General features: G+C 41.0%; 1 protein-coding gene across 1 annotated transcript; it reads right to left on the bottom strand.

Moving 5' to 3' along the window:
- Positions 1 to 5,839: 5,839 nt before the first annotated feature.
- On the bottom strand, positions 5,840 to 6,775 carry LOC102837186 (olfactory receptor 9Q1-like). The gene has a single exon (XM_006875762.1). The coding sequence runs from the start codon at positions 6,773 to 6,775 to the stop codon at positions 5,840 to 5,842; it is 936 nt and encodes a 311-aa protein (XP_006875824.1).
- Between the last annotated feature and the right edge of the window lie 8,951 nt (positions 6,776 to 15,726).

Genomic DNA, 15,726 nt, shown 5'->3' with positions numbered 1-15,726 from the left:
AATCTTATGACCACATGGTTTACTATGCCAGGAATGACAAATTGAAGAGAAATGGTGTTGCATTCATTGTCAGAAAGAACATATCCAAATCAGTCATGAGGTACAATGCTGTCTGTGATAGGATAATATCCATGCACCTACATAGAAGACCAGTTAACACCACTATTATTCAAATTTATATATCAACCACTAAAGCCAGTGAGGATGAAATAGAAGAATTCTACCAACTTCTTCAATCTGATATTGATCATTGATCAAACATGCAATCAAGATGTAATGATCACACAAGAACACCCACACTTACAGATAATACCCACGTGACCTGGCTTCAAGACTGGATGATCAGAGCTCAAGTAGAAGAAGAAAGAAGAGGGGAAAAAGAGTAATCTGATACCATTTGATGAACTTGACCTACACCTATGGATGCAGTAGCTCAAAAGAGGGAACAAATCTTTACAACGAGGATCATTCCCACCCCCTCAATATATAGGGTAGACAAGGATGGGCAACTTGGACATTGGCTACCCAATATGTGGGGAGGGCCTACAAAGGCAAGAAGTGACTGGCTTGCAAGCTTTCAAGAGGGAGCCTAGATCCATAGGGCACGGAGGAAGGTAGAAACTCCACTGAGTAGTATCCAATCTGTCTGGGTAGGATTGATGAAAGGAGATGTGGATAGCATTCATGTGGTACAACAGTGAATAATTACTATCAGGGCTGATTGTGAGGGTTGAAAATGTAAAGGTAGATATTTTGTAGCAAAAGGAGGGGAGTGGTTGACTTTGCAGTCCAGGAGCAGAGGTCCCTGGGACCATTAAGGGAGAAGAGCAGAGTGCGGGACCCTACCCAGAGAAACAGTGATGCCTGAGATGGATGCAGAGACAATGACGTGGACAGATGGAGTGGCTGGGGACTCTGGACCCAGAAAAGGAGAGGGGCTGTGTGCTGGTGACCAGGGGTCAGGCTTGCGGGGTATACCATTTGGTTGGTTGATGATACATGGCAATGTAACTATATATGATAGGATGAATGTAAAGCTCATGTTCTCCTATGTAAACTATCACATAATTCACATGAATTTTTTTTTTAAATAAGATGCAATGATCATTAATGGTGATTGGAATTCAAAGGTTGGAAACAAAGAGAAAGGATCAGTAATTGGAAAATATGGCATTGGTGATAGAAATGATACAGGAGATTGCATGGTAGAATTCTGCAAAATCAAAGATTTTTTTTCACTACAAATACCTTCTTTAGACAGCATAAGAGACAATTATACACATGGACCTCACCATATGGAATACACAGAAATCAATTGACTACATCTGTGGAAAGAAATGATGGAAAACTTCTATATCATCAGTCAAAACAAGGCCAGGGGCAGACTGTGGAACAGACCATCAATTGCTCATAAGAAAATTCAAACTGAAGCTGAAGAAAATGAAAACAAGTCCATGAGGGTCAAAATATGACCTTGAATATATCCCACCAGAATTTAGAGATCATCTGAAGAACAGATTTGATACATTAAATACTAAAGACCAAAGATCAGAAGAGTTGTGGGATGACATCAAGAACACTATACATGAAGAAAGCAAAAAGTCATTAAGAAGACAAGAAAGAAGGAAAAGATCAAAATGGATGTCAGAAGAGACACGGAAACTTTCTCTCCAGTGTAGAGATGCTAAAGCAAATAGAAGAAATGAGGAGGTCCAAGAGCTGAACAGAAATTTTCAAAGGTCAGCTCAAGAAGATAAAGTCAAATATTACAAAAAAATGTGCAAAGATCTGGAGTCAGAAAACCAAAAAGGAAGAACATGCTCAGCATTTCTCAAGCTGGGAGAACTGAAGAAAAAAATCAAGCCTTGACTTTCATTATTGAAAGATTCTCTGGGCAAATTATTGAATGGTGCAGAAAGCATCAAAAGAAGATGGAAGGAATACACAGAGTTACTGTACCAAAAGGAAATGGTTGATGTTCAAGCATTTCAAGAGGTAGCATATGATCAAGATCCAATGATACTGAAGGAAGAAGTCCAAGGTGCATTGAAGGAATTGGTAAACAAGGCACCATGAATTGATGGAATACAAATTGCCATCATTCAAGAAAGTGAGGCGGCACTGGAGGCACTCACTCATATATGCCAAGAAATTTGGAAGACACCTATCTGGCATACTAATTGGAAGAGACCCATATTCAACCAGTATACTGAGCAAATCATCCGAGAAGCTGGGTTCTATGAAGAAAAACATGGCATCAGGATTGGAGGAAGACTCATTAACAACCTGCCATATGCAGATGATACAACCTTGCTTGATGAAAGTGAAGAGGACTTAAAATATTTACCAATGAAGATCAAAGAGCACAGCCTTCAGTATGGATTGCAGCTCGATGTGAAGAAAACAAAAATCCTCACAACTGGACCAATAAACATTCTTATCAATGGAGAAAAGACTTCATTCTTCTTGGATCAACTATCAACTCCCATGGAAGCAGCAGTCAAGAAATCAAACAACGTATTGCATTAGGCAAATCTGCTGCACAAGGCCTTTTTAAAGTGTTGAAGAGCAAAGATGTCAGCTTGAGGACTAAGGTGCACCTACCTGACCCAAGCCATGGTATTTTCAATAACCTCACATGCATGCAAAAGCTGGACAGTGAAAAAGGAAGACCGTAGAAGAATTGATGCTTTTGAGTTATGGTGTTGAAGGCGAGAATATTGAAAGTACCATGGGCTGCCAAAAAACCACAGATCTGTTTTGGAAGAAGTGCAGTCAGAGTGCTCCTTGGAGGCCAGGATGGCCAAACTTCGTCTCTGATACTTAGGACATACTGTCAAGAGGGACCAGCCACTGGAGAAAGGATATCATATTTGGTAAGGTGGAGGGTCAGAGAGAAAGAGGAAGACCCCCAGCAAGATGGATTGGCAAAGTAGCAGCATCAGTGGGCTCAAGCGTGGCAACAATAGTGAGGTTGGCCAAGGACCAGGTAGTGTTTCATTCTGTTGTGTATAGGGTTGCTATGAGTCAGTACTGACTCAATGGTATGTAACAACAACATAAAGGGAACGATAGTTCAGAAGAACTAGCAATGAAGGAGGAATGGTGCCAGTAAACACAGAGAGAAAGTAATGTTATATCGTGGGGATTGCAAACAATAACATGAAGCAAAATGTGTATGATTTGTTGAATGGAGAACTGATATGTTCCCAAAATCTTTACTCAATTTACAATTAAAAGTTTTTTTAAAGAGGATTTTTAAATGATTTATCATCAATTACATATATTCTATTCAAACAGAACTTGAATTTAAGCTAACTGAAGGAAAACAATCACAGACTGTTTTATTTCAAATTAGTTCCATACAAGGTAGAGCAAGATGTAAGGAAATACTAACACCTCTCTGTAAGTAGATAACTTCCTTATTATAAACAAATCCAAAAAATTACTTCATTTAATGTTTGTTCTTTTGCCACACTTATGTGGAAAGCAATTTTCTCTTTTTTCCTTGATTTCTTTTTACAGAGAAGTGCATGGCATCTCACACACACACATCAATGAGTTCTCAAGGATACTCATCCTTACAGCCTTTCTTGTTGGATTAAAGTCTTCAACAGTCTGTTTAGAATCTCATCAGAAGGAGACATTACATTGTCTCATAGTGTTCCCTTCCAGTTCATTGTGTAATCCCCATCTTCTGGAAAATTCTGAGAGCAGATAACTTTTCAGTGCATTAATGTGCTATTCACAAAAACAAAATCTTGTCCATTTTAACCAGGAGAGAAATTCATATAACTAATTCCAACTTTCTGCCTACCCAACGAGCGCTGCCAGTTAATGTGGTAAACTGCAATATCGGTTTGGGCCGTTAAGGCAGGCCGTTTCAATTTACCAGCTGCTCCTTGGAAACCCTGTACAGGGTCACTATGAGTCAGATCCCGACTTGGCACTTAGCAACAAGCAACATAATTCACGTGACATGTGAACTACTTACTAAGAATCCTTCTACAGGAGCTAGATCGGTGTGGGTTTCAGTGCCTACATAAGCCACTATTCAGAAATCATTGATTTCTTATGAATACTGTAAAAAATAAACCAACAACCATTCTTCCCATAACCCTTTATTAGTTGGGTTCAATAATTCATTAACAATGTCCACACAGAACTCAGACACCATACTTCTGGGGCTTTTTAGGGAAGTTAACAGGGTACAATACAGAATCAGAAGATGTCCAGAGCACAGTTGTTCTAGTCAGCTACCGATAAATGCCTACAGGACTCACCACTCCACCATATACCTCAGCCTAAAGGCACTTTGTCAGCTAACTTAGCTTCCCTACTTAAGTGCCCGGAGGGACCCCACCCACAAGCAAGTCTCCTGCTCAAAGTCACTCAGCTTTGTTTGTATATACTTATATATGGAGTCCTGGTATGGTGCTGAGGGTTAATGCGCTGGACTGCAATGTTGGTTTGAACCACAAGGTTGGCGGTTCAAGCTCATCAGTTGCTCCTCAGAAACCCTATACAGGGTCTCTAGGAGTTGGAACCAACAGGGAGGAGACACAACTCAGAAAAGGAGGTGAGAATGGTTGCAAAACTTTAAAAGTGTAATCAACGTCACCAAATTGTACCTATGTGTGTGGCACTGTGGGTTAATGCGCTGGACTGCGAGGTTGGTTTGAACCACAAGGTTAGCAGTTCAAGCTCAGCAGCTGCTCCTTGGAAACTCTATACAGGGTCTCTATGGGTCAGAACCTACTCGACAGTACTTAACAAAAACAATATAGAAATTATTGAATTGATATATGTTTTGCTGTGTACATATCAATATCAACAACATAACTTTTTTTTTTTTAATTGAAGATTAAGAACCAACAGACTGTGAATCTTTGGACACAGGTTGGGCTGATGCAGAACAAATACAGGCAAGGACACCTCCTGTCCATCCTTGCATGGAGAACAGCGGTGTTCTGACTCCCTGAGAACAAAAACTTCAAGATTAGAGAGTCACCATCTATGACACAGACACTGGAGATACCATTATGGGCAGGGGGGTATTGTATTTTGTCACCAAGTAGAGGCTCAGGTAAACAATGTGGAGAAGAACTAAGAACAAAGCACAGGGCATGTATCCAATGTTTATACTAATTGACAGATGTGTTCTTAGTATGTGTTCATAGAAATTCCTGAGACACAACCCTGGGAACCACTAGAAGAGTTGAGGAATACCTTGAGTGGGTATTTAATAGGAAGAGCAGTGACGATTTAAACTACCATAATTTGATCATTAAAAATAACCATCATCTAAATATTGAATCCTGTGATGACATACGTTCTAACTTGTGTGAGTGTAAAGGGTATTAATGCTGATGTCTGAAACTCACTTCCTCAAGTATAAAAAATTGGGCGGCTTGAAGGATGAACTGGTGGGTGTATAAATGGATGATCATACATATCTGATTGTATAAATACAATATATCAGCCAGTGTATAATCTAGGTATGAGGAGTTCACAAAACATATTCTATATGGTGGAAATCTTTCATATGAAAATTTGCAAAAAAAATATATAATCTTGCTTTATAATCACAATATTACACAGGATTTCATTTCAGACCCTTTAGTCACTTGTACTCAGAGCCTCAGGTCTCGCTCCAGTCTCTTTTGGGGCTGCCTCTTCTTTTTCTTCCTTCCTCTCTCTGGAGCTAAAGATGATTCTCTTTTATATCTTGTATCATGGCATATTCATTTCAATGTTGAGTATGCTATAAATAATGAGCATGCAGGATGCTGACGTTACAAAACAGGTGATTCTCAAAATTTTCCAAAGAGAGAGATGGTTAAGACAACTTGACTCTACTGAGAATTTTCCTCAGGGCCTCCTTCACCTCCTTGTTCCTCAGGCTGTAGATAAGGGGGTTCAACATGGGGATCACTGTTGTGTAGAACACAGACACCACTCGGTCCTTCTCTGAGGACTGACCAGAATTATCTCGTAGATACATGAAGATGAGAGTGCCGAAGAAGAGTGACACGGCAGTGAGGTGAGAAGCACAGGTAGAGAAAGTCTTGGCCCTACCACCGGCTGAGGGAATTCTTAAAATGGCCATGATAATGAACAGATAGGATACCAAGATCACCACCATGCAGGCAGGGATGACAAAAATGGCGAACACTATAATGACCACCTCCTGAGTATAACTATCCCCACAAGTCAGCTTTAAGAGAGGAGGGAGGTCACAGAAAATGAAGTCGATCTTGTTGGTTGCACAGAAGGAGAGAGTGAATGCTGAGACTGTCCGTACCAAGGCACTGCAAAGGCCAGCAACATAAGCCCCAGTCACAAAACCCCAACAGGCCTTCTGTGTCATGATGGTGACATAAAGCAAGGGTTGGCACACAGCCACATAGCGGTCATAGGCCATGAGGGCCAGGAGGTAACAGTCAATGGAACCAAAGAAGGTGAACAGGAAGAACTGAGCAGCACATCGTGTGTAGGACAAAACTGCTCCATGCGCCAACAATACAGCCAACATCTGAGGAACAGTGACAGACGAATAGCAGATGTCCATGAAGGAGAGGTGACGCAGAAGGAAGTACATTGGGGTTTGAAGCCTGCAATCTATGCAGATCAGGATGATCATCCCCATGTTCCCCAACAAGGTGACAAGATAAATAAATAGAAACAGGAGGAAGAGAGGGAGTCCCCATTCAGGACACTCTGTGAATGCGATAAGGAGGAATTCAGTCACTAAGGTGAGGTTCTTCTCTGCCATTAAGCTTGTGGTACATGAGAGGACTAGGATGAGAAGCAAGTTAGGAAGTTATGAATCAAAATTAACTATTTCTAGGTCACATTTACTGAACATATAGACAAATTATAATGTACTTGGTGGGTCTTCTCAGATGACTGACCATAGCTCCTACCTTCAAGAGAGTTCATAGAAGGCAGGACATAGAATCATCATAATATTCAAGGGGGCTTCAAAAGGTTGGTAGAAAAATGAAATTGAAGGACAATGGATTTTTTCCTTGAACTTTTGAAGCCCTCTCATATGTCAAGAAAACCAATACGGGTAAACATATTTTAAAACACAAACTCATATTCTCCCACCCTAATTTGTAACCAGTTCCTGGAAGTCAGATAACCATTCTGAGCCAAAATATCCCTGTTGCCTCATTGGAGGTTGATTCATGGGCTTAAATTTATTCCCACTCATGAAGACCCCCATGAGGTAGGAGAATATGAACTTGCACTCAAATGTTTGCCTATATTGATTTTCTTGACATACAAAGATGCTTCAAGAAGTTGGTAGAAAAGCTCATGAATTTTTTTCCATGAATTTTTGAATTCTCCTCATCTGTCAAGAAAACCAGTGTTGTTATTGTTGTTAAGTGCTGTGGTATCGGTTCTGACTCATAGCACACCTATATAGGGTTTTCCAGGGCTTGTAAATCTTTATGGGAGCAGAAAGACTCATCTTTCTTCCACAAGAAAACCAATACAGGTAAACATTCTCATATTCTCCCACCTTTATTTGTAACCAGTCACTGGATGTAAGATAACTATTCTGAGGTAAACATGTCCATGTTACTTCAACAGAAATTGATTCATGGGTTTGACATGATTCCAACTCATAGAGATTTCATGCATTAGAGATTAAAACTGCTCCACAGGGTTTTCTTGGCTGTAATCTTCTTGGAATTCATTCACTAGCCTTTCTTCTGCAGAGCCACTGGGTGGGTTTGAACTGACAATTGTTAGGTTAGCAGCCTACTGAAATCCACTTGTGCCATTCAGGGATCCTCCCAAAACCACAGCTCCTCCCTTACTTCAAACCCTCTTCATCTCTTGCTTGGATTAAACCAACAGCCTTGTAGCTAATCACTGTCTCCATTCAGACTTGCTTTTTGCCAATTCTTGCTCATCACTGTGACCAAAGTGATGTGCCTAAGATTTTAATGTGATCACGTCTCACATCCCTGTTAAAAATCATGCCATGATACCCCATCTACAATAGGATAGTATTTAGATTTCTTAGTATTTCAGAGAACAACCCCCATAAGTTCCCCCCTGCTCCATTCCTCATGCCCCTTTCTAACTTCTCATTCTTCACACCCACAACCACACCTCACCCTCCCACTCTTCTCTCCAAACTAAAGAACAAGCCAGTTGTTGAGGAATTCCTTCCAATTCATGGTGTCCTCGTGTGTGCTAGAGTAGAACTGTCCTCAATAGGATTTCAATAGCTGACTATTTTAAAAGTAAATTTACTTTCTTCCAAAGCATCTTCAGGTCGACTAGTACCACAACCCTTTCTATTAGCAGTTAAGCACATTAACTGTCTGCCACTCAGAGACTCCACTCTTGTCTCCAGCCACACTGAACTGTCCACAGCTTCTCTAGTTCCCACATGTTCTGTCAAGTCTTTGTGTGTGCTCCATGGGCCCCGCCCCTTTTGCCCAGAATGCATTACTTTTCCCATTCCTGGGGTCCTGCCTAACTCCCATGCCACCTTCAAGCCTCAACTCGGAAAGCACTTCCTACAAGAAGACTCTCCTGAGCCTGCCTGCCCACTGAGGGTTAAGTGCCCATGGAGCACCTCTCCGTATCAGACTGTGAGCTCAGCACACACTAAGGGCTCAGTACGTTTTTGTGGGATAAATAATATTGTCAAATAAGATACAAAGCACCTCTCAAAGAGAAACCGTACAAATGTTCAGGGGTTTAATTTTTACAAGACAGTTTTAAAACAGAAAATGTTAAGTGACATGTAATATCTCACTAAAATCATTGAATATTCTTGGGTAAGGAGCTCTGGTAATGTAGTGGCTACAATTCAGGCTGCTAACCTGAAGGTCAGCAGTTCAAAACTACCAGTGCTTCTGCAGGAGAAAGATGAGGCTTTCTGCTCCTGTAAAGATTTACAGCCTCAGAAAGCCTGTGCAGGGTCACTATGAGTCGGAACCGACTCCACGGTACTTAACAACAAACACTTCTATTCTTTACCTAGCTATGTGCTTATTTAACAGAAAGCTTCTGTCTTAATTGTTATTGTTGTTAAATGCTGTGGACTTTGTTCCAATTCATAATGACCTTGTATAGGATTTCCAAGGAGCGACTGGTGTGTTTGAACTGCCAACCTTGTGGTTAGCAGTCCAGTGCTTATCCTGCAGAGCCACATCAGCTGTCTTAATTATTGTTGTTGTTGTTGTTAGGTGTCATTGAGTCAGTACAACTGTCTTAATTAGAGAAACTTAATTTATCATGAATAGATTTGATAAGAAACAGCATGTTAACTTAATAACAATGATAACACGCGATATTGTTGCTAGCTGTCTTGAGTTGATTCTGACTCATAATGAGCCCATGTGTTAGAGTAGAATTATACTCCATAGAGCTCTTAAGGCCTTTTGGAAGCCAATTATCTGACATGTCTTCTGAGGAGTGTCTGAGGGTGGTTCAAACCACCCTTTTAACTAGTAGTCAAGCATTTAGCTAGGGACTCCTAGGAAACTCATACAAAAGCACTTACTAGGTTCTACACAGTATTCAGGAGTCCTGGGGCGATGCTGTAGGATAAGCACTGAACAGGAAGGGCTGTTTGAACTGCAAGGTTCGTTGCTCAAACTCACCAGGCACTCCTTAGAAACCCTATACAGGGTCTCTATGAGTCACAATCAACTCAAGAACACTTAACAACAACAGACAATGTTCTAAGTGGTTCATATACTGACTTATTTTATCCCCATAACCACCATATTAAGTAGGAACTTAATTTTACTTCCTTTACAGATGAGGAAACTGAGACAGAAAAGAAAGAGTTTTAAGTAACCTCCCCAAGCCTGCACAGCTCATAAATGGTGGTACTGACATTGGAACCAAAATGTACTCTGAAGCTACTTATCCCAGGATTTTACATCCATCGTGAGCTGTTCTAACAGCCTCCAACCAGGAAGGGCCCACCATTAAGTAAGCAAACATAAATACCAGCACTACAGTCTATTAATAGCTGAAGGGTGATGGAGTCTTTCAAGCTAATGGATAGAAAGTCATTTGGCAGAGTTGCAGTGCAGCAGGATAGAGAAAATATTAGATCATCTTTTGAGATTAGATTTTGGCAGTTAGACTTCAAACTATTGAAGGAAATGATCAATAAGAGAAATTTCCTCGGGTGGGTATGAATTGGTCATACACAAAAGTTCCTCACCTGAATTACATCTCACCTTTACCTGACCAGTCCTCTTCTCTCTTTATCCACTGTTGATCTTTTGTCTCTAAAAGATTCTTTCTCTTGTACAGCCTGATAATGCATCCTAAGGATGTAGTGAAGAAGCCCTGTGCTAAGCAGAAGATGACCTAGGCGGTTTTGTACTCAGTGATGATGCTGAGCAAATTGCTTAATCTCTAGGACCTCAGTGTCCTTCCCATTCTCCTACACTCTCCTCACAAGAAAACAGCAAATCAACATGGATCAATAATGCCTTCGCTGCCTGAGTGTCTGTCCCTGGATACTATGATCCTCAAGAACCTTGCCAGTTCAATCACGGTTTCTCTTCTCTCTCATCTCCTAGTCTATTTCCATAATCTGTTAAATCTGGTCTTTGTTTAGTCCCAGACTAGTATAGCAGATACTAAAGAACAGTGTCTTCCTATGGGCTCCAGGCTTCAATTCAAATCTCTTTTGGAGAAGATACTAATAGTTCTATGAGGTACCCAATTAATGGCTAATATGTATCTCTAAGGAAAGGCAATTATTGTTCATGTGAGTTCCTAACAACACATCCGGTACCTGTAATGTTCCTCTTAGTCCCGGTCCCCAAAGCCCCACCCCATATTCATGTCTAAAAGGTCTGACGCCCAGTTCTGCATGCTCCCTCCTGGAGTTAGGTGTCTCCAGCTTTCATTTCTCCAATCAGGATACTATCAGGCACTGTGCCCAGTACCACTCTCACCAGTGTGATCCCACCCAAAAGAAGGGGCTTTGTAACCACAACACTTTTTCCACATTATTCAGAAAGGGAACACTGGGCATAGAAACCTCAACAAGACACACTGCATCGTCTATGTTTACCCCCACCTTGGGCGTCAGGTGTTTGATTAAGTGTCTCCCTTGTTTTTCTTTAAACACAAATGAAACCATAGGGATATCAAAAGCCTAGGATATTGCCCAGAGGATAAATTGGCAAGTTCTTATTGGCATGGTTTTTGCTAGCTCTCTGCATCTTTGACACTTAAGCCTTTTTTTTTTTGAAACTTTTTATTGAGAAATGAGTGAAGGTTTGCAGACAAAATCATCCATTTTACATTCGGCAAGTCACATACTTTGTTTCATTTCAATGGTTGTAATCCCCTTCACGAAAAAACAATTATCCCACTTCCTCCCTGTGGTTCTTATTTATCATTCCACCCTCCTTCCCATCCCTTCTCAACTATGTCCATCCATAAATGGTTGCCCTTTTGAACTTGAATAGTTCACTATTCCATGGTGAGCATACCTTACCAGTGCTGTTCCCCTCTATATATCTATCTACTGCTTGGCTGAAAATTGGGCCACGAGGCTGAGTTCCATTCCAGACCTGAAGCATGGCCAAGGGTTGTAGTTTTGGAGTTCTTCCTGTCTCTTTCTGACTAGTAAACCCAGTCTATTTTTTAGAGTTTTGCTCAACATTTTTTCCCATTCTATCTTTTGTGATCCCTTTCAGAGCAGTTAGTACTGGTATTCAGGCACATCTAGTTCCCCTGGTCTCAGAGTCGAGAACAATGATGTTCACATGTTCCATTCATCTAGTGGACTAATTGATTCCAAGTGTCTTCAGTTTGAATCACGCTTCTTTCCCTCATACATGGGAAAAAACCAATAGTTGCACCTTAGAATGCTGCTCATGAACTTTTAAGATTCCAATCACTACTCACCAAAGTAGGATGTAGAGCATTGTCTTTGGGGGCTGTTATACCAGTTGACCATGCTGTCTCCTGGGACTATTGTCCTGTAACTTGTTGCCTCAAAGTCTTCAGTGATGTCCAAGAAGTTTGCATCATTTTGCCCCTTGTATATTCTACTACATTCATGTGTGTTTGCAGCAAAGGTAAGTACCCATGTACAAAAATCCTCTGTCAAATGTTTATATAGTGTGGTGATGCTCCCACTCTGATGTCCTGGTATGGCGCTGTATGATAAGCACTCAACTGCAAGGTCAATTTGAACCTCAAAGTTCACCAGTTTGAATCTCAAATTCACCAGTCACTCCTCGGAAACCCTAATAGGGTAGCTATGAGCTGAAACTGAATCAATGGCACTTTAACAACAGCAACCCTGTAGCCAATGAATTACTCTCCCTTCCCTCCCACCCCTGGTAACCATCAAAGACTGTATCTTTTAGGATGAAAACCTTTTCTTGAATTTTTTCAATTAGGGTCTCATACAATAGTTGTCCTTTTGTGATTGACTAATGTCACTCAGCATAATGTCCTCCAGGTTCATCCTGGAGGTGTTTTGCAGATTTATCATATTCCTCAGCATTGGAGAGTATTCCATTGTGTGTATGTACCAATGCATTCTTCCATTGAGGTTCAAACCTACCAGCCGCTCCTCAGAATCAACTTACAACACAACAATAACAATCTCACCCTTAGCCCTCTTACTGATTTATCACCACAAATCAGTGATAGCAGATAATTACAGCTCAGCAGCCAAACCACTAAGACACTGGCTCAGCTAAGTTGATGTAAAACCTTACCTCTCACGCCAGCCTTTCCATTAGCACCAGTTCATTAAGCATGTGCACCACCCAGCGACTCCTCCTAGAAGGTAAGTGGCAAGCAATCAAGCCAGGTGTAAGTAAGGTGTCATGTGGATTCAGACTACAACAAGACTGCTGACAGATGGGGTACATTCAGGACTGCTTCCTAGATGAGGTGCCTTTGATAGTCAATTTGGGCAGAAATGGAGTCGGGGAGTGAAGGGTGAAGCTCCTCAAAAGAGAGTCCGGCAGAAGAGCTCAGGTTCTATTGGGAACAATGAAGGGGACTTTAGTGGCAGCACAAGTTGGTACTCAGCAAAGCCAAGGTGAAGATGAGGTGAGTGACACTCCTCCCTCTGCTGCAAAAGTTAAGGTGGAGACAAAAACCTTAGTAACTAAGATAAATGACATTTTCATCTGAAACAGCGAAGTGGTAAATGTTATGTTATATACTCATTGTTGTTGTTAAGTACCATTGAGTCCGTTCTGACTTATAGTGACCCTGTATAGGGTTTCCGAGGAGTGACTGGTGAGTTTGAACCACTGGCCCTGCAGATCCTGTGGTCGGATGCTTATCCTACAGCGCCACACCAGGACGCCTTCATATACTACTTCAACCCAATTTAAAAACTCAAAGCAGATGAAAGCAATGAAAACAAAACAGAGGGATTCACCATCTAGTCAACCACCATAACTCCCAAGGCTCTAACTGGTGGATCGGTAAGTAGTTGGTTGGTTATGTGCTGTGGAGTCGGTTCCAACTCATAGCGACCCTGTACAGGGTTTCCGAGGCTGTAAATCTTTACCGGAGCAGAAAGCCTCATCTTTCTTCCACGGAACAGCTGGTAATTTCGAACCGCTGACCTTAAGGTTCACAGCTCTATTCGTAACCACTACGCTACCAGAGCTCCTTGGTAAGTAGTAGAGAACATTGTAAGTTAAAACAACGGGAAACTTTCTCCCGCTGTAATTAAGAATGAAAGGGCAGTAGGGGGAGGGGATCGCTAACAAATAACAGGAATCAAAATAATCAATGTGAAAAAATTCATGATGAACAAATTATCAAAATTTTAAATACAGACAGTACCAGTGTTACTGATTTTTTTTTTTTTTTCCTTTTGTCTCAGCCTCCAATCTGGCTCAGCACAGCACTGATACTAGGATTTATGGGAGGGTGAGAGATGAAGGGATTCCTGGGGGGCAGATTTGATGAGTGTTTTTTCATCCCCTAGAGATAATCCATTTCCTTTCTCTCTACCCTCTTCTTAGGAAAAGAGAATGCATGAAGGTCAGTTTAATAAGGTCCAATGTTTGCAGAGTATCTTTAACACTTCAAAGCTCTCTCTCCATCATCTAGTCTCATAAAACCCCTCTGGGATGCAGAGAGAATGAGATTCCCTATTTGTACTTATGAAAAGACAGAGGCATTGGGAGGCACCCAAGGTCACATCTTACTTGGTGATTGTACTAGAAATTATGAGTGTCTTGCCCACACCACTTGTTAATGGACTTTACTTGGGCCACAGTCCCTGATGCTCAAGGTCGCACTTTTTGGGTTATGACCACACACATGTGTACGCACATACATGTCCCCAGAGCTCTTTGAGTTAAGTCAGGCTTCTGGGCTATGCTTTGTAAACAGATTACCTTAAAATGGCAGTGGCTTTTACACAATATGTTATTTCTTGCTCGTGAAAAATTCAGTGTTTGTTAGTTCTCCTCCATCTTGTTGTAACTGTGCATAAAAGAGCAAGAGGAAGGTCATGCAGGATAATGTTAATGACCAAGCTCAGAAGTGTCCACTTTGCTCCCACTCCATCCCACTGCCCAGAATCCACTCACGTGGCTTCAGTGTAACTTCTGAAGAGACAAAAGCAAATGAATATTTGTGAGAACAATTGTTTAGGCTAAAATCTCTACCCCAACTCCTATGCTTTGTACAATAGGAAGTCTAGAATCTTACCCAACACTTCTAAGGGGATTCAAGGTTCACCAGTATATTCGCTTTATTCTTTTCTTTCCCGCCTCTACTGTCAAAATATTTATCCTCTCCTCAACTTCTATGGCAATCACCTTTCCTTACCACATCATGAAGTATGGCCTTACTGTCCCTCAGTTTCTTAAAGGAAAGGTAAAACAATGTAATTAATATAATTTTAAAAAAAAGACTGTAGACCACTTGGGAGAAAATCAGGGAAAATTAAAATTGCCTAGCCATCACATCCTCATCACAAGGCATTTATCACCTACTGTCATACCTTATCCCCATACACACACTCAATTGTGAATTTGTCATACTCTGATGATTTGTGTGTTACTGTGATGCTGGAAGCTATGCCACTAGGATCTAAAATATCTGCATGGTCACACATGGTGACCAGTTTAGCAGAGCTTCCAAAATAAGGCAGACTAGGAAGCAAGAAAGGCAGACCACTTCTGAATGGTTAGCTAGTAAAAACTTTATGAACAGCAGTGAAACTTCAATTGATGTAGTGCCAGAGTTTGAGCCAATCAGGTCGGAAGGTACTGAAAGTCTAACCAGGAAAGAGTCACCTCCTCAGAGTAGAGTTAACCTTAATGGTGTAGATGGAGCAAAGCTTTCAGGACCTTCATTTGCTGATGGCACACAACTCAAAATGAGAAGAAACAGCTAGCAACATCCATTAATAATTAGAAAATGTACTGAATAGAATCTAGGAAAATTGGAAATTGTCAAACATGAAACGGAGCACATAAAGAATGATATCATTAGTGAGATGAAATGAACTGGTATTGGCCATTTTGAATTAGACAATCTCTATGATTTACTATAGAGTCCTGGTGTGGCGCTGTAGGAAAAGCACTGGACTGCACATTGAAAAGTTGTTGGTTCTTAACCACCAGTCACTACTCAGAAACCCTATACAGGGTCACCATGAATAGGAACTGCATCAATGGCACTTAAAAACAAAAATGCGGTTTTCTATTTCTGGGAACTTTGCTT

The sequence above is a fragment of the Chrysochloris asiatica genome, unplaced genomic scaffold (assembly GCF_000296735.1).
Source record: "Chrysochloris asiatica unplaced genomic scaffold, ChrAsi1.0 scaffold00339, whole genome shotgun sequence".
Classification (NCBI taxonomy): domain Eukaryota; kingdom Metazoa; phylum Chordata; class Mammalia; order Afrosoricida; family Chrysochloridae; genus Chrysochloris; species Chrysochloris asiatica.
The sequence above is the reverse complement of the archived record's forward strand: the minus strand, read 5'-3'. Positions and strand labels throughout refer to the sequence as shown.